We start from the raw sequence: 26,061 nt of genomic DNA, 5'->3' as shown, positions 1-26,061 counted from the left end.
CAAGGGTCTAACTCTGTCAGAAAAGAAAAAAAAAATGATTCCAGTGTACCATCAGTATGTAAAATCATAAGATGGAAATTGTAATTGTGTAAAATGGGTCTTAGTAATTTAGAGTACACTTTAGAGTGTTTCGGACTATAAAACCCCTTTTAAGTTAGATATCTGCCTTGTATAACATAGTCTACAATTTTGCTGATGAAAAACTTTATAGTCCGAAACATGCAAAGTTTAATCTAAATTACCTTTTACACATATTAAACAATTGCTATTGCCATCTTAGAGTGTAAAATCCTAATTTTATCTTGTCATTTTATTTCCCAGCCTGACAATTATTTCAATGCAAACTGCTCCTTCTGGAACTACTCAGAGAGAACTATGATGGGATATTGGTCTACCCAGGGCTGCAAGCTGGTTGACACTAATAAAACTCGTACGACGTGTGCATGCAGCCACCTAACCAATTTTGCAATTCTCATGGCCCACAGGGAAATTGCAGTAAGTATTTGCACTTCTAATTAGTAGCAGACAAAAACCTCAGAGATTCAAAACAGCTTGGGTAACAGTCCCGTCTTTGGGTGCTTATCGAAACTAAAAAACAAACAAAGTAGTGTGGATTTCTGATTGTCTCATTTAAAAAATGAGCAGAAATAGGTCCTAAAAAGAGATTGAGGACTCTAAAATTTAACACCCCCCCGCCCCATGTCGAATGCCTGAATCTCGTTTTACAACGTTGGCTTTACGTTTTCCTAACAATTTTGCACACTCTGCAAAACTGCAGATTTTGAAAGGTCAGGATAGCTTCTGGAATGTTTCTTCGTGTTCCTTTCTGTGATTAAGAGAATGATAGCCAGAAGATAAAACATTTTAAGAAATAATAGCATGAAAACTCAGGTCTGTTGTGTACTTAACTCTTAATATATAAATAAATATAAAAAGTCAAAGGGAAAATGGACACTTAAAAGTTTTTGTTAGTCAGGAAAGTCTTTAAGATGCCAATTATTTTTTTTTTATCTTAACTGAGTATCCTTTATTCTATTATATAAATATTCTTCCGAGTGTACATAGGTAATTATTTCAATCATTATTTTGAAATAATTGGGCTCTTGCATTATTTTATAGGTAAAATCTTCCACTTTCATAGGTCATTCTTTGGATATAAAAGTTAATGAGATAATATTGAACTCTTATTCGATCAAGTTTCCTTTTTAAGTTTGAACCTTGTTTGAACACATAAGAATAATTCACAGAGTTTAGATTAAAAGATGAGCTGTCACATGTGAAAGCTATCTTACCTTTAGTTGATATTATGCAGAAATGCTAATGTTCCTCATATTATTTTTATTTTCAGTATAAAGATGGAGTTCACGAATTACTCCTTACAGTCATCACCTGGGTGGGAATTGTCATTTCTCTTGTTTGCCTGGCTATATGCATCTTCACCTTCTGCTTTTTCCGTGGTCTACAGAGTGACCGCAATACTATTCACAAGAACCTTTGTATCAACCTTTTCATTGCGGAATTTATTTTCCTAATAGGCATTGACAAGACGAAATATATGGTAAGTACCCCTTCAGCTTACTGCCCTTGGATCTTCAAAAATTACTGTAACAGGTGTGAATCCACACATGATGTCCATATTGATATTTGACCTTGTAACTTAATATAGTTGACGATGATATTGGAGGATAATTTGTAATAAATTAAAAGAGAATGCTGCAGTCATTAAGTATTATTACTATGAGTTAATTCATTTCCTGTATCAAGGTGCAGTAGCATTTTTCTGGGTTGTTATTAAGACATGTGATTTGAATAGAAGACCGCTAGGGATACTGATGTGAAAAGATCCTATTTTTACCATTTTCATTTTCCTGATGGAGTCATTCTGACCAGTGACCCTTTCTTCATCTTCTAGCAATTTGTTCATCACCATGAGGTCTCAGTTTCAGTACTTCATAGTTAGTTAATGCTTTACCCTCTATTCATCTGCACTGGGATGAATTTAAGAATGCTCCACACACAACAGGAAAATAACGTTAGGAATTAGAGCCAGGATATTTGTCATTAAAGTGACTTTTTAAATTCTGTTATTGAAAAAAACAGAAATAATATGTTTTAGTCAGAACAACTGTTCTAAAGATGTATGAAGCAAAAAAACCTATAAGTAAAATATTCAAATTTAATAATAGATAATTCTAGAAGAGAAATTAAGGAATGTTTTCTTATTTGCACTTAATATCGCTAAAAAAGTTATATCTTACAGTGATGAAATTTCTAGCACACCTGGCCTTATATTCTGTAAGCATTAAACTATTCAGATTTGGCAGCGTTTAGAACTCCTTTCCATTTACTTAAAAAAATTTCTTTAATGTTGTATTTTAAAGACAATGAGAACTATCAGTGAATATTTTATAATTTGGAGTAGTCTGTATTCATGTGTTCTCTTTTGTGCCTTTTGTTCTTTTCCTTTACAGATTGCTTGTCCAATATTTGCAGGACTTCTACACTTTTTCTTTTTGGCCGCTTTTGCGTGGATGTGCCTAGAAGGTGTACAACTCTATCTAATGTTAGTTGAAGTTTTTGAAAGTGAATATTCAAGGAAGAAATATTATTATGTTGCCGGTTACTTGTTTCCTGCCACAGTGGTTGGAGTTTCAGCTGCTATTGACTATAAGAGCTATGGAACAGAAAAAGCGTAAGTAATTGCAAGCGACCTGAGTGTTTTTCAAGTGAATAATTTTTTAAAGCCTGTTAGCTGTCAGTGAGGGGCCCTGACAGACTAAAATAGCATCTGAAAGCTTTATTGGTAAGAGAATGGGCATGCCGTGCACAAATTACAATCAAGTCTTTTGTAATTTTCTGGGTTCAGAGGATTTTGTACTCTAGCGAGGCAGATTCTAAATTATGGACTTTCTTTTTAACACAAAAGATTGACCTGAAACAAATTGAAAAAGTAAATAACTTTTTGGCCATAGAAAGATATTAAGTAAAAATTCTTCTGAACTTAAAGCATCTGACAGGTTTAACTACTCAGTTTTAACCTAATGCTTCATTAGCTCTCTTTGTGCAGCCGACCCTCTAGCTAACTCTCATTCTGAATTGTGACAGTCGCACATTCCATCCCATATGTTCTACTTTGATAATATTTTATCAGGCAGTTTGAAAGGATTAAAAATAAGTCACTGTCTTTCACTTATAAAACATATAGATATTTATGGAAAATGACAGAAGGTAGATGTATCCATGTTTTGAAGGATTTTATTTGCTAGAGGCATGAATTTGCCTTCCAATTCTGTTTATTTTTTCCTTTGATAAAATTAGTTACATAAAGATTCCTTAGACTAAAGAAAGCTTTTTGACTACACAGATGATGAAAGACAAATAAAAGAAATTCAGTGGGGATTCAATGTTATATGAAAAATGAACCACTAAGTAAAATCTGTCTTAATAATTTTATGCATCATTTACTCTAATACTAGATGAGTGCTATGCTGTGATTTTTTTTTTATCTTGTATTCATCCATTCCCCATTGAGGTATTATATTTATGCTGTACTGTTTTGAAACAAACCTAACAGCTGAACATTTTGTTTGTCTGTTATGTTCCATCGGGTTAAACACTGTAGCTCAGATACAGATCTGATAGGCAAATTTTAAAAATAAGAACTTTAAAATGATGAGACAATTTGGAATATTGAGTTTCGAGTTTTTCTTAGTAAACTTAGAGATCTTATGAATCAGAAACTGAGTGTTGTGGATTTATTCTTCTCCCCATACAAGCATAATGTACGCCTCTATCAAATTTAAAAACTGAAATGAAAAACAGGTTGAAGTAAATAAATTACTACTGTTTCACATCAAAGCCAACTTAGAGTTATTAAAATTACTCTTACTCATGAAAAATGAATTTTCAAAAGCAAATGTAAAGATAGTTTTTGTTAGATTTTAAAAATTTGGTACTTTAGTAATGTTGAGGATCCATTGAAACTACTTAGTACGAACTCTTTTCTTTTCATGACAGTTGCTGGCTTCACGTTGATAACTACTTTATATGGAGTTTCATTGGACCAGTTACCTTCATTATTCTGGTAAGCCGACTCTGTTTTCCTTCATTTTTAGCTTGCTGCATTAGCAGTGCTGTTGAAACAGGGATAATTGGTTTTATTGTTAATTTATCTATGCGTTCAAAGATTTATAAACATACCTAGCCTATAGGGTAAAATTATAAAGTATATTTTAAATGTTATACCATTATTGAGAGTTTATATATTGCTGATGAGTAGTATTTCTGAAAAATCCTATTTCCTCTGAAAAGTACTTTTTCTTATCTAATTTAGTTTGCTACAGTGTGATGTCATAATCAAAAAAATATATCTATATATAAGCCATATTAAGATTACTTGATTTGAGTCTAGTTTAATAATCAGTAAGGAATACCTGAAATGTATATTTTGTTGCAAAGTTTTTATTTTTGTTTTTGTTTTTTGCTAAGAGTTTAGTTGAAAGAAATTATATCTCCAAAACCTGTAATATTAGCCTTGTGCAGAGTTATATGGCATTTATAAACTAAATGAATGTTTTATGGAATTGAAGGAACATTAGTTTACTATTTATTGTATTAATTTCCACATAGTAATTTAGTACTTTTAAATAAATATCCATACTCTAAATTCTTTTTGGGGAACAAAAAGATTTTTAAGATTAGATTATTAAATGAATATTAAATCACATTTAAACTCATTAGAAATAAAATTACTTTTCTAAGAGTTTAAAATTCCAAATAAAAATATTGGTGTTTAAGAAATATTAAAAAAACAGATTTTGATACAAGTTAACCACAGTGACATTAAGGTGTTTAACTGCTCATATTACCATTAGTCAAATATTTGAAATATAGTTGAAATAAAAGGGCGTAGCTAAAATGCCTGTATCTCTTAAATATCTATTTTAGGGATTTTTTTCTTCTTTAAAAGAAATGACACCAGTGAGCTTATTAGGATATTTCTGTAGTTAACTATTTTTTCGAAAATTGAGAAAAATGTTAGTAGTTCAAGGAAACTTAAAGCTACTTCAAGTGTATTTACTTTTGTCCTTAAAATGAATTCTGTACAAAGCGAAATGAGAATTTGAGGTGAATGCTCATATGAACCAGACCAGTAGAACATTTTCAAGTGTTCCTGGAAAATCCGATTTCTCATCAGAATTCTTCAATCCGAATGATTGTCCCAGTTTTTGTTGTTGGTTTATTAGGTTAACGTAGCCGAAGACATTTTTGAAATAAGTGGTAGAGAGCTGACCTGAGGTGGCATGGTCCTTAAAGACATAGGCTTCTCTTTTTTCCACTGAGCCCTTGGCTAAACATATTGATACTTTGAAAATTATAGAGACCAGCTTAGGGGTATTTGGTCTATCAAAGTATCATGTGTTAACTTGCTATAGTTTTGTTTATTTCTATCTGAAAATAAACACTGACTTCAGAGTATTACATTTTTCACTTGGTCAAAAGACTTCACTGTTTACATATACTCAGCTTCTAGTAAGAAAAGAGGTAAAGCACATTTTATTATATTGCCCACTTAACAGTGTGAGCCTACTATTATTTATTAGTCTTGTCACTATTTCTCTGTACCAAATAATTTAGGTTGAAATGTGAAGGGCTTTTGGGAGTAGTGTTCCTAACTTTAAAAAACAAAAACAAAAATACAGCAGCTAGCTGTTTTGAGAGTAAAGATCCTAGGAGTAATTCTCCTGCAACTGCTTTCCCCTCTAATTATTAATCCCAACACAGAGAGACAAAGAGTGGTATAGAAGTGTAAAACATCTTGCATGTAACCTAAAATTGAGATGCGGTATGATATGATTGTACAGTACATTTATTGAATATTAAAATATTTATATTATATATATCCTGATAAAGAATATTTAAAAGTCAGTTCAGACACAAATCTTAGTAATATAAGTTGTATCGTATACTGCCCTTTTAAGGAGTACTCTTACAACAAAAATTACTTATTCATATTCCTGGAAAGTATAGTTTTGCATTTTCAACTTTTCTGAATTGAAGCTATTTGATTTGGTAGTGTTAAATAAGTACATTTTTAATAATGTTATGTGAAGAAAAATAACATGCTATGGAAGAGGAAACTACTTCCTTCTGTATTTCTGTAGACTGTCTTGCCTACAGGCACTAGAGTTATATCTATGAGAAAAGTGCTTGTAAGTAATGAGCAGTGGGAAACCATTAGTATGCCTGAAATGGTTTAATGAAAGCTTGGATCATGACACGTCAGGAGCTGTTCTTATCATTTGGACAGCTCCATCTGCATCGTTAATAATTAATTCAGTTCAGTAAGAGTTCAGCTCACACACTCATTTAGAAGTCTTCTTCAGAGAACACCTCTCCGGCTGCTAGTCCCAGGGAGAAATCGGTTTCTGCTTGGCTAACAGCAAAGATCTGGAGATACAGGAGCAGTTTTAGAGTTGCATTTGCCAGGTAGCAAAAGCTCCAGGGAGGACAAAAAGGGTCAGAACATGTGCAGTTCAGTTAGGTTACTTCAGAGTGGTGTTTCTGTTCTTCTGTCTTATCATATCCATGTCAGCATTGCAAGCTGTGGAATGAATTTTAAGCTGCTAAGCTTAGACGGATGTGATTCAATTGAGCAGGCTGACAACTGTAAAACCAACTGTGCGCTCCTATAACTGGTGGTACCTTTTTCTTTTTGTAAACTCCTTTGTTTTCATAAACTCCTTTTTGTCATCAGTGTGGGTGATGATTAGCTATGCCGTATCATTAAGTAGAGAATTCTAGCAACAAATTATACTGGCAGATTATTTATACAGTAACTTATAAACTGTTACTTAGAGATAGGTAAAAGAGTGTCATTTGTCATTAGAAGAGAAGGAATGCCCATTTGGTGATTTACTCTATTTAGCTGAATAGGAAAAATGCATTTCTTCTGAATTTGCTTGCTCTTGCACAGAATTCTATTAGGAGATACCATCTACCTATTTACTGAAATCTGATTAATTCTTGGATGAGTTGCCTCATCTCTAAAATTAATCATCAGTATGGGCATTTAGACAAAAGGATTGACAAACACTATATAAAATAGTCCTACTGCTGTCCCCGCTAGTGGCTTCTATGTGGATGATGGAGTAATGATAAGCAACTTCCCAGGTTTAGACAAATCTTTGTGGACACAGTTATAATTCCGTCTCCCTCCTTTCTCATGGATGCATAGCATCGAAGTAAGTACTATCCCAAAATCTGTACTGTGTTTAAATGTGGTAGTATTTATGTTAGGAAAAAAAAGTGGACAAAAGTGGCTCCATTGGAATTTGAGGGAGGAAGAGCAGCAAATGGAGGCCTGGCTCTTTGTATGCTTTCCAGTGAGAAATAGGGGACATTCCAGTTGATGGTTGGGAGGTTTTTTCTTTTCTTTTTTAAATGCATACCAAAAGGAAAATAAATTGGGAAGAAATAAAAGTGAGGAGAAAGAAAGCACTTACTCTAATCGGAAAGAAAATAAAACACAGAAGTTTTTTCTCATATTTTTAATTGTTTTAAAAGAGACTCATTTTTAAGACATCATTTTGAAACACTCTTTTAGACTCAGTTTTATGGGCATGTGTGATGTTTAGCTATGTGAGTATAACACAAACAGGTTTGAGAAAATAGAACTGTTAAATACACAATTTGCCTCTTGAGAGTAGAAGTACTTGGACGTTGTAGCCATTTGCTGATTATGGGATGGTAGCATTTTACAAAGTAAAAGTGAAATACTTATTCCAGCAAGCCAGTCAGGTAGAAGTCATTTGAAGAGCATATCTCTTCTGTTCAGAATTTCTTTGAGGTTGTATTTTATATATTAATTTACTTACTGTTTATCTTTAACTCATTCATCAACTCTTCAGTGATTTCCAAAATGGATTACTCTTCATAGAAGTAGAAGTCTTCGGGGCGCCTGGGTGGCTCATTCAGTTGAGCGTCCGACTTCGGCTCAGGTCATGATCTCAGGGTTCGTGGTTCGAGCTCCACATCGGGCTCTGTGCTGACAGCTAGCTCAGAGCCCGGAGTCTGTCTTCCGATTCTGTGTCTCCTTCTCTCTCAGACCCTCCCCTGCTCACACTGTCTCCTTTTCTCTCTCTTAGAAATAAATAAAACATTAAAAAAAACTAAAGACCCTTTATAAATATAAATAAAATATAAATATAAAACTAGTTTAATTTTGTTTTGCTAGGAAACTCTTAATTTTCTCCCCAGAATAAATTGGTCAGTTTTATTTCTAAAGAGGCTGGGCAATGGAGCCAGTGCACGGTATATTGGATATCAGCACTGACTTTATGGTAGCTAAGCAGTCTTTGGCAAGGTACTTACACTGAACATCTCAGAATGTAAAATGGCTTTCCAAGTGCTTCCTGTTACCTCTGGAGATAGGGTTATCGGTTGTTGTTGGTTTTCCGTAGTTTTCTGAATTTGTATGTATTTTGAGTATATTATATTTTTAACTAGAATGAAGCATTAATCACATAAATAATGTTACAAAAAACCTCGGTAAAGTGAGAGGAAGGGGAGATGTATCTAACATTCTGTTTCTTAAAGATTAAATAAGAGATATTTCTGTGTCACATTCAACTTGGTTAGTCCTTAGTCTTTCAAAAAAATGTCTTTGTCACATATATTTTTAAGTGTTAATTTATTTGAGAGAGAGAGAGAGAGAGAGAGAGAAATAGAGGTGGGGAGGGCAGAGAGAGGGGGACTGAGATCATGGCCTTAGCTGAAGCCAGATAACTGACCGAACCACCCAGGCGCCCTGTTTGTATCATATTTAAGCTTTAATTCTGTTTTTCTATAGGTAGATTTACTTTTCATTTCCAGTGTTACCAGAAAATGTGTCAACTTCTTAAATAACAGATTTTTATATAATCCTCTTCATTGAAAAATATGTTGGGATGTATTCATCCTCAAGATTTCACATTTTCTACTCATTTTCTTTTAATGATGGGATGCATTATACATCCACATCTTTTCACATTCACAGTCTTTATTTTTCTTGTAATTTATACGTTATAGTGGATAGCTTTTTTCCTTCCTGTAATGTACTACTACTACCACTGTTTTATTCCTGAGGGAATAATTAACAAGCTTAGAAAGTGGTGAACACCAAATTGTGGCCCTATATATAGTGTCAGGAAATTGTGTAAGAAAAGGAAGAGGGACGAAATAGCACTAGGTATAGAATTATGGAATGAAAGAAATAAATGTTTATATTAGGACATTCAAAAAGAAGGGTTGAGAGATTTAAAGGATTTTAACTCCGAATCTGCAACTCTTTCCTGAGAATTGCAGTTTTTGTGTTCATTTGGGGTTTGTTTGTTTGTTTTTAGGGTATGTAGTGTTCTTATTTGTAATCGTTCTAATCATTCTTTACTTTTACGATGTACTTTTGCATACAATAAAGAGTAAAAACCCTGTTAATTTTGCCTTTGAAAAAATTAGAGATATATACTGTGCCATCATTCTTTAGAAACTACATCAGATATTTACTGTACTACCAGAAGGATCTCCCTATGTAGAAATTGTGTCTTACCCACAATACAATAAGCATTCTTGTGTGCCACAGTGGGGTCAGTAAATATTTGTTGAATGAATTGCATTGTATTGTAATACCCGTGAAAATGCAAGCCATTTACTTATATTGTGACCAGCCGGAATAATTAGAATATAAAGGTAGAAAGATGTTTCTACAATTCTGTTTGCTTTTTCTCTAGACAAGTATTTTAATAAATTAATTTTAAGTAGTTTTTTAAACAGAGAGCTTCTTTTGTCCTTCTTTTGTTAATATCAAGTAATTAACATAAAACGATAAAATGCTATCTGCCAACACTTGCAAATTACACCCATTAACCTCATTTTATCCCTTAAGAGGAAATTCTACTTCTAAGAGAAATAATAAGGCACAGTTGACAAAATGAGTGATAAACAGCTTAGATTAAAGCCTTCACTCTGCTCCTAAACTCATCATTAGGAAGGATTTGGAAATTTTATTTATTGGTCTATGTAATTTTTCCTAATTATAAAATCGGAAGTAGTGATGAAGTGAGTAAAGTAATGTTATCATTTTATCAGATGGTATTGTGACTCAGTAAAAATGGTCATGTAATTATCACAATATTATGTTGCATGTTTACCACCAAGGAATTGGTTTTGTCCCTATGTGTCCTTTTCTGAATACACTGCTTGGGCTTGCTTGCACTCCTTCTAAGCCAAGTAAAGCTCACAAGAATATAACTTCGTTTTGTCTTTTTAAAATAATCTGAAGTAAATAAAATGTCAAAGCCAAGAGTGATCAAGCTTTTAGTTCTATTTTTGGGGCATAAAAATAGACCTGCCTTCTCTCTGTCCAGCATTCTTCCAGGTTTCTGTAGAAGCAAATGCAAATTACAAACCCTTAGCTCCCTTCAGTCAAAACATGTCTTTTTCTTCTGAGTTCACTCATGTGACCTCCCAAGCCTTCCTTCCATGTCAAGTTCCAGGTTCCTTCTTCCCCAGTTTGCTTCTGTTTGCATTTGGATTTCTCTGCACAGCTCAGTGTTTAGAGGGACTCAAAATAGCTTTTCTTTGAGAATTTACCTACGTCCATGAAATAGAGAGGTATAAGGAAAAAAGTACTGATAGCTTTTAACAGTTAAATAGCAAATATATGCATATTTTAAAAGTCTGTCTAACTTTATATAACTAACATATTTTTCATCATTTTCCATGAATTTTATCTCATTCGATCCTCACAGTTCCCTTACAAATCGATTGTGCAAATGTTATTATCCTCCTTTAATCAGTCAAAATCAAAAGCTAGACTCAGCTATATCCTAGGGTCCCAAATCCAGCAATTCTTAGAAACTACGTGATGTAAATGCGCCTTCCAAAGAATTCACTTCAGTGTTTCCATTAGATGGCTCTTAGGCCCCGGAGTGCCTCTAGTTAAAGAAACTAATTTAGGCTTTCTAATTTATTTAGTCATCACCACATGATGCTGATTTAATGAGGTTGCAATTTCATGTCAAATGATCTATTAAAAAATCAATCATACATAGCCAGAGTATTTCCTTTTTATTTAGACTCAACTTGATCATTGCCTATGTAAAATGGAGTCAGTATCTATCATGTACGCATGTCATTGATATTTAACTGCATTAACTCATTAAGTGTATTTGCAAAAATGTGTTCATTTTGTACTCTTTGGTTATAGCATCTAATTCTTTATTTGTTATAACAGCTAAATATTATCTTCCTGGTGATCACATTATGCAAAATGGTGAAGCACTCAAACACTTTGAAACCAGATTCTAGCAGGTTGGAAAACATTAAGTAAGTATTTGGTATTTTAGTTCTAGTGCTTGACAAACTAAGTGAAAGATATTCTCCACAGAGAATACATGAATACCTTCTATCAACCGTAGAAATTATTCAGAATGAAGTTTTACTGATCAAGGTTGAGTCTTACTGTTAACCATGTCACAGACATTGGTCAAAAATTAGATAATAATTTCCGTCTTGATCTAGAGCCAAGAAATGGTTTCAGTAGCTTTGTGGAAATTCCATATCACTGTAGCAATTTCATTTGAATTTAAAATGCACTTCAAAATGATGTTTCTGTTTGCATGGCTGATACGATTATATTAAGTTTGTTTTGTTAAATGACTTTTCTGATTTAAGGATTCTGAGCCGTTTCTACTTCTAATTCCGTTTTCCTAAGATAATTTATTCTATTACTATTGTTAACTTGGAGATTATCTGTTGTTTTCATGATAATTAAAGAAATGTTTACTTTACTTCAATATTGAATAAAAACTACAATATCCTATCCATGGAAAATGCTATCTAATTAAGAAATTGATAGCTATTGATTCATTAAGCCATTTATGGAAGCATTTTAAGAGTTACCTTTTAAATGTGAGTTAATTTAAAATTGGAGGAGGTATTATTCAAGTTGGTTATACTGGGATTGTGCAAAATGTATTTTTAATGTAAAAAATGGCAGATCTATAGTAAGGGCAATTAAAAAAATTAGATGTTTTAGATAGGTTAGTGCCAGCTTCATTGCATGTTGCATGGTAAGAGAGAGAGCTAATCTTTAGCATCTCTCTCTTTTCTTCCTTTTCCTCTTTCTGTCTTCTCATCTACACCAGTAATTACCGTGTTTGTGATGGCTACTATAATACGGACTTACCTGGGTAAGGTAGAACCCTACATTAACAAATTTATGGCATGATTTATATTTTTTACAAATCCGTCAATATCATGAATTGCCCTTAATTTTTATAATTATTTTGGAATATCTAATTTGCTATAGTATTTTTAAACTATAATATGCCTTTATTTTTTAATTGCTTGCCTCTGCATTTTGACTTTCTTAATTTTGACTAATTTATAAAATATATAAATGCTTTCTTATTACTTTCTATTTTAATTCTGTCTAATAATTTTGTTTCTCTTTTCTGCTTATAATGCTTTCTAGCTATGAAGATAATAAGCCATTTATCAAGTAAGATCATTAGTTAGACATGGAATGCACTGACTTTAAATCCTTTTCATTCCGTCCTATTTTCTACAGTTCTTTTCTCCTTAAGCTATTCATGATGAAATCTCTCCAAAATTATTTTATTTTGAAATTGTTCTCATATTTTTGTTCCATTTCAGCTAGGCTTCTTCATGCTTTAGTTATAAAACCTTAGGTTCACCTAAGATTAGTTTCTTAGAATTTGCAGTTTAGGTGTTGAGTGGTTATCTGCCATTTAACCTTTCTGTATGTGTCACATTTTTCAGTGTCATGAGTAACCACAGGAATAAAAATATAGGAGTAAACTAATTAAGGGCTCCTTAATTTCTTTTACTAAAATGCACATAAAAGTCAATAAAGTCATGGGGGATGTTTTACACCTTGTATTTTAATATAGTTGTGATACTTTGTTAATGCTGGAGTGAGAAAAGGTCATACCTGCTGTTGCTGTTTTCTCTGGAGGCTGCAGTACTAAATGCTATTGTTCTTTCTTTAATCAATGAAAGGTTAAAGCCAAAATGCTGTTGAATTTGAATGTGAACATAGAGAAAGTCAACTGCTCCTACTGATATGTTAATATTTAAGTGTGATCTGTGTTGTTCTCTCGTTGAACCTGTTAATAAAATTCACTTTATTTTTTCAGGTCTTGGGTGCTTGGCGCTTTTGCTCTTCTATGTCTTCTTGGCCTAACCTGGTCATTTGGGTTGCTTTTTATTAATGAGGAGACTATTGTGATGGCATATCTCTTCACCATCTTTAATGCTTTCCAGGGAGTGTTCATTTTCATCTTTCACTGTGCGCTCCAAAAGAAAGTAAGTGAAGACACTTAGGAGCTCTACTCGCTTGTTCTTTGGCCTGAAATTAATAGCTGAAATAGAGATTTTACAGTTTTACAGCTGACATATGACTAAACAGAATCATATTTTTAATCATAAATTGGTTGTAATGCATGTCTGGAAATGCAGGCTTCGTCTATAAAATATGTCAATACCAATCATCTTTTGGATCTCGCTTTGGGAATATTATAAACTAGACACCTGTGTTAATTTTTCTTTGTTGCTACTGGGGCATTGGTAGTGAGGTCTACAAAAACGCTTTTTGTGCACAGGGTATACAAGAAAACAAAAAGGTTAAGTAGTCGCATTCTTTGCTCGATGAAGGGAATGCAGTGGTCCAAAATGAAATTGAGCATAAGAATAAAATGACCTTGATTTTAAAAGCACCAGACATACAAAAAATTAATATTAATGTTACCTTTTGAGTAGTTGTCAAAGATCTAAAACCCAGTAATTTAATATCTCACATCTTATTATTTTGTCCCGATTTTCTGTTAAGTGGAGTCAGCAAAAATGATCCAAAAATTAAATTTAAAGATGAAAAATTTGCAAGAAGATGTAAACTAAGAGAATAGCTGAGCCGCCATTTAACTAGGTATCATCCTTTCTCTGTTTGAGTATCTAATATAGTCTTTTTATTCTGTTATTACTAGTTGGTCACTAAATTGAACAGAGAAATAGAATTGTGAAAGCAAAAACGATTATGTTTTCAGTCCTGACAAGATGATAGTGTTGTTACTTCCATCAGTTGTTGAGGAAGCTGTAATTTTGAGATAATGACAGTGGCATGTGCAATACTGACACATAATGCACATTCACAGCAATATAGGCATTAGGCAAAAACAACGTTGGAGGGTATTATTTAGATAAAATACCATTTTGATTGCCATTGTCCTGGTCCTGCAGCTTTCAGAGCAGTTAATAGCCATTAAATGTAGAAGAAATTTTTTTGAGGTATCAGGTGTTATTTAATAACCCTGAACGTTAATTTTCTAAACATTTTACAGGTATAACCTTGTAATTATTTTTGGCTTTTACTGTTTCTTATACAGGTGAGCATTTTGTATACATGTATATGATCATATACCATAATTTCCTTCAAATGTGTTTGACATAAAGCATAAATTTGGCAGAGAAAGACAGAGATAGTTGTTATTTCCTCAGAGGTGTGTGGATTCATTGAACAAAGAGATTCTGCTGTGCTTTTTAATTAACAATTATGTTTTTGAAACATCGTCTTGCACTTCTTTTGAACACATTCTACTTAGTCTTGGATATGTCCTGTTGGGTGCTGCCAGGCTGAATGGTTAAGAATATGATATAAAATGATTTAGTTAAAATCACACTTCTTACTGCTCAAATGAGCATATTTAGGCAAAGAAAATGCTTTGAAAGTTCAGCTGCATTGTTATTTGTCCTAATAGGTGTAGTTAAATAAAGCTAAGAGGAGGAAAATGTAAGTGCTCTTAGGTTTAAAAGGTCATCTAGTAACGTTAATTCCCTAGCTTTTCAAGGAATAAGTGTCAAAGCCGTTGTCTTTGTAGGCAGATACGGAGCATAGAACTCTGAGGAGGGAAGGTTTTTTAGTGTCTCTGCAGCCTACTGGAAAATAATTTCTTACGCAGCTTCTCCTTCTTGTCTGTTCCGATTTCGGGCTCTAAGCCCGAGCCAAACTTGTTCGTATGCCAGGAAAGCTGCACAGAATCCAGCCCCCTTCTGCACTCCTCCTGATTCTGTCCCACCTCTCTAAGTGGGGCCCTATTACTTAGAGGTTGTTTGGACTTTACTTTTTAAAGTTCACTTTAAATTTTCTTGAGGTCTAACAGCTTTTCTATCTATTCATATATCCAAGCTTCAGGGGAAAAGGGAAATTACATGGGTATCTCATTAATGTGAATGGAAATTGCATAAATAGTTCCCTTGTGTGCTAATGAAGTGAATAGGCATCTTAGACTCTCTACACTAAATGTTAAAGCTACACACATCAGAAAATGAAGAAAACATTCCATCCTAATTAATAGCATATGTATCAAAGACCTTTTTTTCTTTATTCTTGTTCCAAAGTAGTCTTGTCATTATAAAGAGGTTACCCGCAAAACTATGCAATCCAGTAAAAGAAGTTTGTGTATTGACCTACGTAAGAGGACATGAAGCGTATAAACTTTAAATGACTGGATTTTGAGTGGTTAAATGTAATTAAGCAAGGAAATTACTAATTTTTCGTCATATTATTAAGAAATATAAAATTGGGGTTACTAAGCATATAGATAGAGTAAAGCTTTAAAATATTATACATGTATATATTAATAGCATCTGTATAATAAGAGGGCATAAAGCATTTCTACGCCTTACATCACATTTTGAAGATTCTCCCAGCCAGTCTGGTAGACAGTGCTATATTTCTGATTACTATTTCAGAAATTTCAGTTGAACTTGGTTTTGTGCATTCAATTCATTTTCTCCACGGGAAAAAGTGTTAGTGGAACTTACTCCTCGCAGTCATTACCACGGCCTGTTTAGAGAAAGAGAAGCAAGTAGATCTGTATTCATCTCTCGGTCTTGTGGTACTTCAATGCAGGTACGCAAGGAATACGGCAAGTGCTTCAGACACTCCTATTGCTGCGGCGGCCTCCCAACCGAGAGCCCCCACAGTTCCGTGAAGGCGTCAACCACCAGAACCAGTGCTCGCTACTCCTCTGGCACTCAGGTGACACAGAATTTGACAGCGTCTTTAATTAACCTTCTTTATAGAAAGCCTACTGAGACATGTTCTGTTCAGATGCACTAATTGTTTCCTCATTATAATGATCCAGGTAGCAAACACTTAACATGTTTAGGATTTTGGTTTTAATTTCTTCTTAAGTATTTCTTCAAGGTGTTTCTTGAGGTGAGAACATCCATTTTTGAAAGTATATCCTTCTTTAAGAAGTATATCATCATTTGGGGGCTATACTAAAGTTCGATAGCATAGTGTTCACTCATCGTGGGCAGTCAATAAACGTGTGATGAATAATCAATCCTTTCTACTCTTTAAAAAGGCCATTAAAAAAAACTTTTTAAGAGTGGGAGATTAAATATTCTTTAGTACAGAAGCAACGGCAGTATAGACTTCCTTAGTTTTAGACCAGAATCAAAACACATTTCTTTTTAAAGGCCACCAGATAATCCTACACAGGTTGTTTAGGGTAGATCTTTGTGTGTCTTTAATAAGGTGAGCTTGGGGAAACTAACGTAACATATGTCTTGCTATTTTATATTAATAGAGTCGTATAAGAAGGATGTGGAATGACACTGTGAGAAAACAGTCTGAATCTTCTTTTATCTCAGGTGACATCAATAGCACTTCAACACTTAATCAAGGTCAGTTACTAGGAAAATTTGAGTTTACAATATACATTTTGTACCTTTTGCCAACTTACAAGAATTTTAGAGAGAATACTGATTTTTTCCCTCTCAAATAGGTTTACATCACAAGCTCTTAAACCTGTTGAGTCAACTTTTATCATTTATGAAAGTACATATAAATTCATCTTATCCAGTACCGTAATGCAAAAAGTATACTTTCAAACTCTACATTAACAGAATAAGGCTGGAGAAAGTAATTCCCAAGAACATGTTTGGCCACAGATTAAACTGTTTTCCTTTAGTGAATACAAATTGATCCTTTCTGAGGCATTCATGAAAGTTTTCTTTTTAAAACATTAATATAAATAGAATTAACTACTCTTCACATTAAACAGTGTCAATTTTGCAGTGAAAATTCTTATTTGTATAATTATTTTAGTTTACACTTCTTTCAAATAGTAAAAAACAAGTACCAAAAACCTTTACAGTAAATCTTCATAAACAAGTAATTAAGTACATGAGAATCTACATAGCAATTTTTTCTATTTGAATTACTGTTTTTTAGTGTGTTTACAGCTTTAAACTTAGCATATGGTCAATATTATTCTTACTTTTAAAATAAGCTGGCAAGTAAAGTAATAAGGACACAAGTGCATGTATACACACATAATCCTGAATGCAAGCTTAGTAAATTTGAATTTGGTATGAAAAAGTCACACTATTGTATATGTCCTTAAAAATGTAATTTATCCAGGTAATTTGTCTTGATATACTGAATTGTAATATAATATAACGTGCTATATATTATCACAAATATTAAAGACATTTTTCACTGTTGACATTGTTCTGATGAGATTCTGGTTTAAAATGAAAAAAGCAGCATGTATGGCATCAAAACCAACTTGAATTTTAAAACATTTTTAGTCAAATTACATTAGCTATGTAAAACGTATGTTTGATAAGTATTGAAAGGTTTGTAATTTGTCAATTAGAGTGAGTGAAATGTGTGTTTATTCCATTGCTCTGATGTTTTACCTAATTCTGTTAAGATGACTATCAAAAAGGAAATGAATTATTCAATGATTCATTTTTGAAACCTGGCAAATAAGATTACAGAATGAAAATTCTCATGATAGGGAGTTTGTGAATGGTCTAATAATTCATTATACACAGCCTCTCTCTCCCCCCTCGGCATGTGTGTGCTCTCGCATTTACTAAGAGAAGCTTTGTGCAGTGTGTCCTACTTTTTTTTATTTGTTTGTGAAAGTTGTTTTTCCTCCTGCTTGTGTCAAAGTTGGTATTAACACAGATGTTTTCATGAGGGATAATCCCACACCTGTAAATTCTGAAAGTTTGAGATTCCCTCTGCTGGGCCTCAGTGGTTAGGTTTTTAATATTAGGCAGTAACATCTTGAAACATAATGTTGATCTCTGTGCATTTAATTGCCATTTTTGTTTAAAAGTGATGTTGTATAAATTAGTAAATGTCATCCTCAGCAGGTGTTTACTTGGGGGACTTAGAAAGCACCTGTGAATTACTGAAATTTAACTTCCCTCTCCCCTTTCTCCTTCAAATTAGTAGTTCAAATATAGTCAAAATTTCAGCAGATTATCCGTTGCCAACTTACCCACTGCCCTTGATGAATACAAAAAGTACTTTGCTGCAACCATAACACGAAAAATAAGAGAACTGATGTATTCTTCTCTGTTTCTTTGCTTTAGGAATGACTGGCAATTACCTACTAACAAACCCTCTTCTTCGACCCCACGGCACTAACAACCCCTATAACACATTGCTCGCTGAAACAGTTGTATGTAATGCCCCTTCAGCTCCTGTATTTAACTCACCAGGTGTGCTTATACTTACGAATAAAACTGCCTTTCTTTGCTGCTAAACAGAGCTCTGATCTTTGCCCTTTTTCTAGAATACTCAAGTATTATTATTTCCTCTTTAATTTCTCAATTTAAAAGAATTACTGTATTGCCCATGCCAGGCTTCTAAAACTGCACTATATTATAGTAAAAATTCAGTCATGATAGTATTTACCAATAATTATCCATGTTTCCAACACAGGTGGCATAAATCTTAATATATTATTACAGGACTGACATCACATGGTCCGAGAGCCCATCTTCAAGATTTATATCATTTAGAGGTATCCTATCTATGTAATATACTATTTAGTTTACTCTAAAGCTTGCGGACAGAATTTGCTTCTGGAATGAATTAGCTAATAAAGATCATTTGGATGCCTAGGTGTAGAAAACTACATCCAGCATTATCAATGTAACCAAACTATAGTATAGTGCAGCTTTATGGTAGTTTATTTTTCTTAAGAAAACTTTGAGAATAAAGTTAATATTAGCCAGTTTATACCTATAGTTTTTTTGGGGAGGGTGGGGGAGAGATTGTCACTAACATATCCTGTATAACTATGTTTTCTAATAGCTTATCTTTTTAAAAAAGCATTTATATTTAATATTAACAGAATTTTCAAGATTTTGGCAAAAGTTATCACATAATTACTGCTAGCATGTAATATTTATTTGTGGTTAGTATGTGCCACTAAATTAAACAAAGAACTTCGTTTCCGTTTGTTTTTTTTTTTTACTTGAAATTCTTTTTTAACGTAACTGCGGTTTCTCTTTTCATTCTCTTGTTTTTCTTACTTTCCTTATGCTTTCCTCTAGCAACCTACAGAGAGACAAGTATGGGAGTCAAACTTAACTTTGCCTATCAAATGTAAATTTTTTCAGCATGATTTTTAACCGGCACAATTAAAACATAACTAGCAGTCATGAAGTAGACTCAGCGGGCAAGTGGTTCACAATTTCCAACTAAAGTGTTACCAAATTCAAACAGTACATCTATCTGTACTGCCTTTTGTCAGTAATAGAGGTCTGTAGCAAATGCTGTCCACACTTAAGTATATGCAATGCTGAAATAATTTGCTCTTTAAAGCCTGAGGTGCTGTCAACCAGAATGCTTAATAATTGACTTATCATTTCTGCATTCCCACAGTAATCTTGCTACAGGCTGTGGAAAGTCTTCAAGTGAATTACCTGAACTTGGGCAGAAAAAGTTGCCTCTTCAAAACCAGTCAAAGATGTGCTTAAATCTGCAGTATATCATAGAAAACACCTTTTGGATTATCCAGTATATGTTTTTATATTTATTAAGCAGTGATAAAAAGAAGAAAAAAAAAGGACAAGACCGAACCTCTGTGGAGGGAACAAATGCTAGCAAATGCTGTGTGTCACCTGTAACTTAAAACACCAAATGTTTTCTAAATAAAGATGGTGGCACATGCATGCATTCAGAAAGCTAGAAAATTATGTCAGTCAAGCTAAAGGAAGCCTTACAAATGCTATCATGACTTCCTTCTGTTATACGTGGAGCATGACCAAAATTACATCGTCAGTTTTTTAAATGTAGACGTTGGATGAGTTTTTACGATAATATGAGACACCAACAAACAACCCCACACACACACTTTCTCATGTTCTGCTAATGAGAATTTATTGAACAGTTACCACATGTTTATTGGTCGTGAAATTGAGTTTTCTAGGATAATCTGCAGCTTTAAGAGTGGAATCAGCACTAAAAAGGGAAATTTCCTACTTTTTCCAAGAATTCAATTTTTCCTAGACTCCTCCAAGCCTTGCATACAATGCAGCAGCCTCACAGTGGTCAGTTTCATTTCAATAACATCATTTCATTTTTTTTTTCCAGACCTATCTGTAAACAAGTGATTTTTTTTTTCTCTAGGATTTTGAGAATGAATAACCTAACTTTCCATGGTGCAGACCATTTAATTTTCTCTGAAACTTTTTATTTTAATTTGCCTGAGAAGCACTGTGATGTCTTAGTTTACATGTTTATGTGTCTGTAGAAAATATAACTCTGATTCAAAGAGAGCATGTTACCATATTTTTTTTTCCTTCTAAACCTCTTTTCATATCTTCAGCAGACTTATCCAATCTTTCATTCCTTTAGAGATACAATTATATTAGCCAAGGCTGACACCCTTTTCCCATTCCATAGTTAATATTTATTATTGGTTTAATTTCTGTGACCCATACTTAAGAAATCTCCCACATTTCTGCGTTTAACCTCCATGCCCATGGTGTCTGTGGGCCAGTCTCGTACAGTACACTCTGCTGGTTCATTCGGTGCTGTCACTGTGACTGATGCAGACTGCAGGGCTGCAGGCCGACCTTGACCATCAGGAGCCTGGGGCCATGGCTATTAGACAGAGTCTTAGTGCCAAAAGAACAAAAAAAAATCAGGATAATAAACATTAAATGAAAAAGTAAAAGGCTGCTATTGCTGATAATCTAATTTGTTGAACCCTTGCTCTGACTAAGTTGCTGAGAAGCTTAGAAATTCTTCATCATGTTACAATAAATCATTTTACTTTCTTTTATATATCAGCTACTCTTAGGCCAGATAGCCTGAGCAGACAGACATGATGTGAGTTGTCCAAAGTGAGTCATTCCACCTGCTGTCTATCGTGTTGTTGGATGGTGCTTGTGGGCCCCCGGCCCAGTCAGTATGAGAGATGGCTGTCTTTGTTTAACATGAATTCTTTGTATCTGTCCATTTTTTTCATTCTTTTTTTTTTTAACCTCATCTCCAGAAAAAGGAAATGTTAGAATGTTGTTTAAAAAGTTGCTTGCCAGTTATGTGGGTTTATGTTGTACATTTGCCTTCGGTTTTTGTATGTGATTTATTCCTTTTTAATTTAGTGTTGTTTAGGACAAATTCTGTTAATTTTATTTTTATAAACCATAGTCTCGTACTTTAAAATGTAAACGTCACTAATGAATTGCTTTGCATTAACTATGCAAGGGCATGGAGTGAAGTCTTCTTTGTGAGAATGTCAGAGAGATTTGATCAAAAATCAATTAGTAACTACTGTCTCCCCCAAATTGATAAAGTTAATACTCTGGATGCCATCTTCCCTTCCTGGAAAACAGTATTATTCTTTCACACTCTTTCCTATTACCTAAGGGGTTGCAACTGTTTACAGTTGGGAATGCGCGAAAGCCTGGCACTTTTCAAGTGTCGGCTTTCAAATACAACTTTGTCCTGAACGACATTAAAAAGTTTTGTGCGAAAGAAGTAAAGATTCTCTAGGAAGGAGCAGAGGCAATAACGGAACCCCCCCTTCTCCGTTTCAGGACATTCACTGAACAATGCCAGGGATACAAGTGCCATGGATACTCTACCGCTAAATGGTAATTTTAACAACAGCTACTCACTGCGCAAGGGGGACTATAATGACAGCGTGCAGGTCGTGGACTGTGGACTAAGTCTGAATGACGCTGCCTTTGAGAAGATGATCATTTCAGAATTAGTGCACAACAACCTTCGGGGCGGCGGCAAGACCCACAACCTTGAGCTCGCCTTACCAGTCAAGCCTGTGATTGGCGGAAGCAGCAGCGAAGACGACGCCATCGTGGCGGACGCTTCGTCTTTGATGCACAGCGACAACCCAGGGCTGGAGCTCCATCACAAGGAGCTCGAGGCCCCGCTCATCCCCCAGCGGACTCACTCCCTTCTGTACCAGCCCCAGAAGAAAGTGAAGCCCCAGGGGACTGACAGCTACGTCTCCCAGCTGACAGCCGAGGCTGAGGACCACCTGCAGTCCCCCAACAGGGACTCTCTCTACACAAGCATGCCCAATCTCAGAGACTCTCCCTACCAGGAGAGCAGCCCCGACATGGAAGAAGACCTGTCTCCCTCCAGGAGGAGTGAGAACGAGGACATTTACTATAAAAGCATGCCAAATCTCGGAGCTGGCCATCAGCTTCAGATGTGTTATCAGATCAGCAGGGGCAATAGTGATGGTTACATAATCCCCATTAACAAGGAAGGGTGTATTCCTGAAGGAGACGTTAGAGAAGGACAAATGCAGCTGGTAACGAGTCTTTGATAGTGCAGCCAAGGGGTCCCGGGGCCACAGGCAAGTGTTGTTGAAGACTCGGCTGGCCCGCGCAGCGCCTCCGACTCTGCAGGAAGAGACGGCTCTGTGACCTGTGGGTCTCCAGTGTAAAAAGATGACTGAACCTCGAAGTTCTGTGAATTTTTATAAAACGTACAAAAACTTTGTATATACACAGAGTATACGAAAATGATTATTTGTTACAGAGAAAAGAGATGCCAACCAGGTATTTTAAGATTCTGCTGCTGTTTAGAGAAATTGTGAAGCAAGCAAAACAAAACTTTCCAGCCATTTTACCGCAGCAGTCTGTGAACTAAATTTGTAAATACGGCTGCACCGTTTTTGTAGGCCTGCATTGTATTATATACAAGACGTAGGCTTTAAAATCCTGTGGGACAAATTTACTGTACCTTACTGTTCCTGACAAGACTTGGAAAAGCAGGAGAGAGATTCTGCGTCAGTTTGCAGCTCACTGCAAATCTTTTACATTAAGGCAAAGATTGAAAACATGTTTAACCACTAGCAATCAAGCCACAGGCCTTATTTCATATGCTTTCCTCAACTGTACAATGAACTATTCTCATGAAAAACGGCTAAAGAAATTATATTTTGTTCTATTGCTAGGGTAAAATAAATACATTTGTGTCCAACGGAAATATAATTGTCATTAAAATAATTTTAAAGAGTTTGAAGAAAATATTGTGAAAAGCTCTTGGTTGCACATATGTTATGAAATGTTCTTTCTTACACTCTGTCATGGTAAGTTCTACCCATTTTCACTTATTTTCCACTGTACACAGTGTTCTGCTTTGACGAGTTCGTCTTTATTCTTACATTTAAATTTCTTATTGCCAAAAGAACGCGTTCTGTGGGGGGAAAGAAAACTCTTTGAAGCCAGTTACGCCATGCCTTGCACAAATGTGGTGAAATCTAGAAAAGGGTGTGTGTTCCCCCTCTGTTTATTCTTGAACAGAGGGCAGTGAGGGCACTGGGCACTTCTCACAAACTTCCTAGTGAACAAAAGGTGCCTATTCTTTTTTAAAAAATAAAATAAAACCTAAATATTACTCTTCCATATTCCTTCTGCCTATATTTAGTAATTAATTTATTTTATGATAAAGTTCTAATGAAATGTAAATTGTTTCAGCAAAATTCTGCTTTTCTTTTCATCCCTTTGTGTAAACCTGTTAATAATGAGCCCATCACTAATATCCAGTGTAAAGTTTAACACGGTTTGACAGTAAATAAATGTGAATTTTTTTCAAGTAGTTAACGTGCACTTTTATGTATGGTACGTGATTGGCTTTACCGCACTGGTCCTTTCTTACCTCTCCCCCCACCGTGTCATATGTCGGTCCTTTCATAATATTGACCCATGGTTATGAGAAAGAATACAGTGACGCTGCCTGATGGCTCTAGGTGCTGTAAAAAATATGTTTGTAGTCTAATTGCCCATTACGCATGGACAGAATCTGGTGGATGAATTTCAACAGAGGAATACACTGAAAGTATTTTGCTTGTTGCATTGCATCAGAACTAAAAAATAAAAAGGGTTGGAAATGCTGCAATCGAATTTGGGCATCATAAAAAAATTGTTTTTTCAGCAGAATTGAGGAGAAATTCCTAAAACACGCTTTTATGATTTGAGGATTATAGCTATCCCCATAGGCAGCTGCGAATGGCAATATTTGTTATCATGGAAATGTTCCAAAATCATATAATTGAATCTCAACAAATAGATTTTTCCTGTCTACATCATAAGCATTTATACCAAATTCTCCTAAAGGGTAGTGGTTCTCAAGTGCTTACACTATGTTAAAAATAACTCTATGGTGGGTTTTTTTAAATGTGGACACACTTTGTCATGCCTATTGAATTTAAAAAGAATAATGAGGGGAGGAAAACTAAGTATATATTCATTGATCTAAATGCAGATATAGTAAGACAGACACTATATAATAAAGGGTCTGTTTAGAAATAGGGTAACAGAAGTGTATTCACATATGGTTGATACTTAAGTTGAAGATTGATTATAAGAAATTAGGTTAATATTCAAACAGATTTAACAATCCTCTGAGAGGGTATTTTTATCTCTTTGGCCAAACTTCAGGAATTTACAAAATTTTATTCGGAAGCATTATATAATCAAAATTTTTAATTTTCTGTTTTGATACACTTTTACCTATCAAACTATACAGTATTGTAGGATATATACTTCCCAGTGTACAAGCCAAGTCAGGCTGGATCAGTAATGAGCCTCCCCCCAAAAAAAGTTGCATTGATTATTCAGTGAGTGCTATTTCTTATTTCTCTTGAAGCGCTTCTTAAAACTGGTATGCTGTGAATGAGTACATAAGTACATAGTACCTAAATGGTTACTTTCTCTTCAGAAAATGTAATTTATTATGGATCTGCCTCTTTTAGAGAATACAGTTTGGAAGCTATCTTTCAGCTTTGTCACCAAAAGAAGAATCAACTTTAAAACATTTCTTTCTAAAAGTATATAAACGTAACCTCAAATTCCATTCAGGAGGCGCCAGGGTGGCTCAGTCGGTTGAGTGTCTGACTCTTGATTTCAGCTCAGGTCATGATCTCACAGTCATGGGCTTGGACCCTGCACTGGGCTTCGCACTGAGCATGGAGCCTGCTTAAGATTCTGTGTGTGTGTGTGTGTGTGTGTGTGTGTGTGTGTGTGTGTGTCCCTCTACCCCACTCCTCTGCTTGCATACGTACTCTCTAAAATCAAATTTTTAAAATTTTAGGATACCCCCAGTACAAATTATTTTTTTATGTTTAAAATTGTTCATCTATTGACTGACACATTACTTTATTCATTAGCCCAATGATTTCTTTGGGACTTTGCAGATTCATTGGATATAGAATTTCCACATCCTTGATTGTTTCTCTTTGTGGTAGTCACTACTGTAAACTTTTATTCAAGACATTGTGCCTATTCCCAGGGACAGATATAACTGGTTTACTACTAATAAGGAATTTTTCTATTTATTATAGATGCAGCTTGATACAGTCTGGATTGACCTCTTTAATAATCTTAAAATACAGATGTGGCTTTGTTCTTATATATATATACACACATATACAGACACACATACAGATAGCTGATTCGTCTCACAGGCTTTTAAAATCATTTATATATAAGGAAGAAGATCTGTACAAATAGAGATGTCAGTTCAAACTCATACACATTCAAGGGTAGTTACATATAATAATTTAATCAGTAAAACAACAGCTACAGTTATTTGAGAAAATCACCATCACTATCCTCTCTCCACAAAGAAGCATTATGCACAAGTTCATTAACAAATTGCAGAACACAAATTCATATGCACTGATTAAAGGGATGCCTGCCTTATGT

The 26,061-nt window shown here is 34.5% G+C and overlaps 1 protein-coding gene across 4 annotated transcripts in view; it reads left to right on the top strand.

The window, feature by feature from the left end:
* Window positions 1-23,953, top strand: part of ADGRL2 (adhesion G protein-coupled receptor L2) — a 177,343-nt gene extending 153,390 nt beyond the window's left edge. For 2 of the 4 annotated variants that reach the window (XM_029948233.1, XM_029948232.1), the window contains 9 exons: window positions 322-495; window positions 1,349-1,558; window positions 2,472-2,692; window positions 4,018-4,084; window positions 11,273-11,364; window positions 13,200-13,368; window positions 15,971-16,099; window positions 16,656-16,752; window positions 21,922-23,953. In XM_029948233.1, the coding sequence (XP_029804093.1) occupies window positions 322-495; window positions 1,349-1,558; window positions 2,472-2,692; window positions 4,018-4,084; window positions 11,273-11,364; window positions 13,200-13,368; window positions 15,971-16,099; window positions 16,656-16,752; window positions 21,922-22,676 (1,914 nt within the window). In that variant the 3' untranslated portion in view covers window positions 22,677-23,953. Of the gene's footprint in view, window positions 1-321; window positions 496-1,348; window positions 1,559-2,471; window positions 2,693-4,017; window positions 4,085-11,272; window positions 11,365-12,185; window positions 12,231-13,199; window positions 13,369-15,970; window positions 16,100-16,655; window positions 16,753-18,459; window positions 18,589-18,811; window positions 18,894-21,921 lie in introns of all 4 variants that reach the window. The other 2 variants (XM_029948231.1, XM_029948235.1) reach the window with 2 other exon arrangements.
* Window positions 23,954-26,061: the final 2,108 nt, after the last annotated feature.

This window comes from Suricata suricatta, chromosome 8, assembly GCF_006229205.1.
Source record: "Suricata suricatta isolate VVHF042 chromosome 8, meerkat_22Aug2017_6uvM2_HiC, whole genome shotgun sequence".
NCBI classification, from domain to species: domain Eukaryota; kingdom Metazoa; phylum Chordata; class Mammalia; order Carnivora; family Herpestidae; genus Suricata; species Suricata suricatta.
This window is presented reverse-complemented; position numbering and strand designations above follow the sequence as displayed.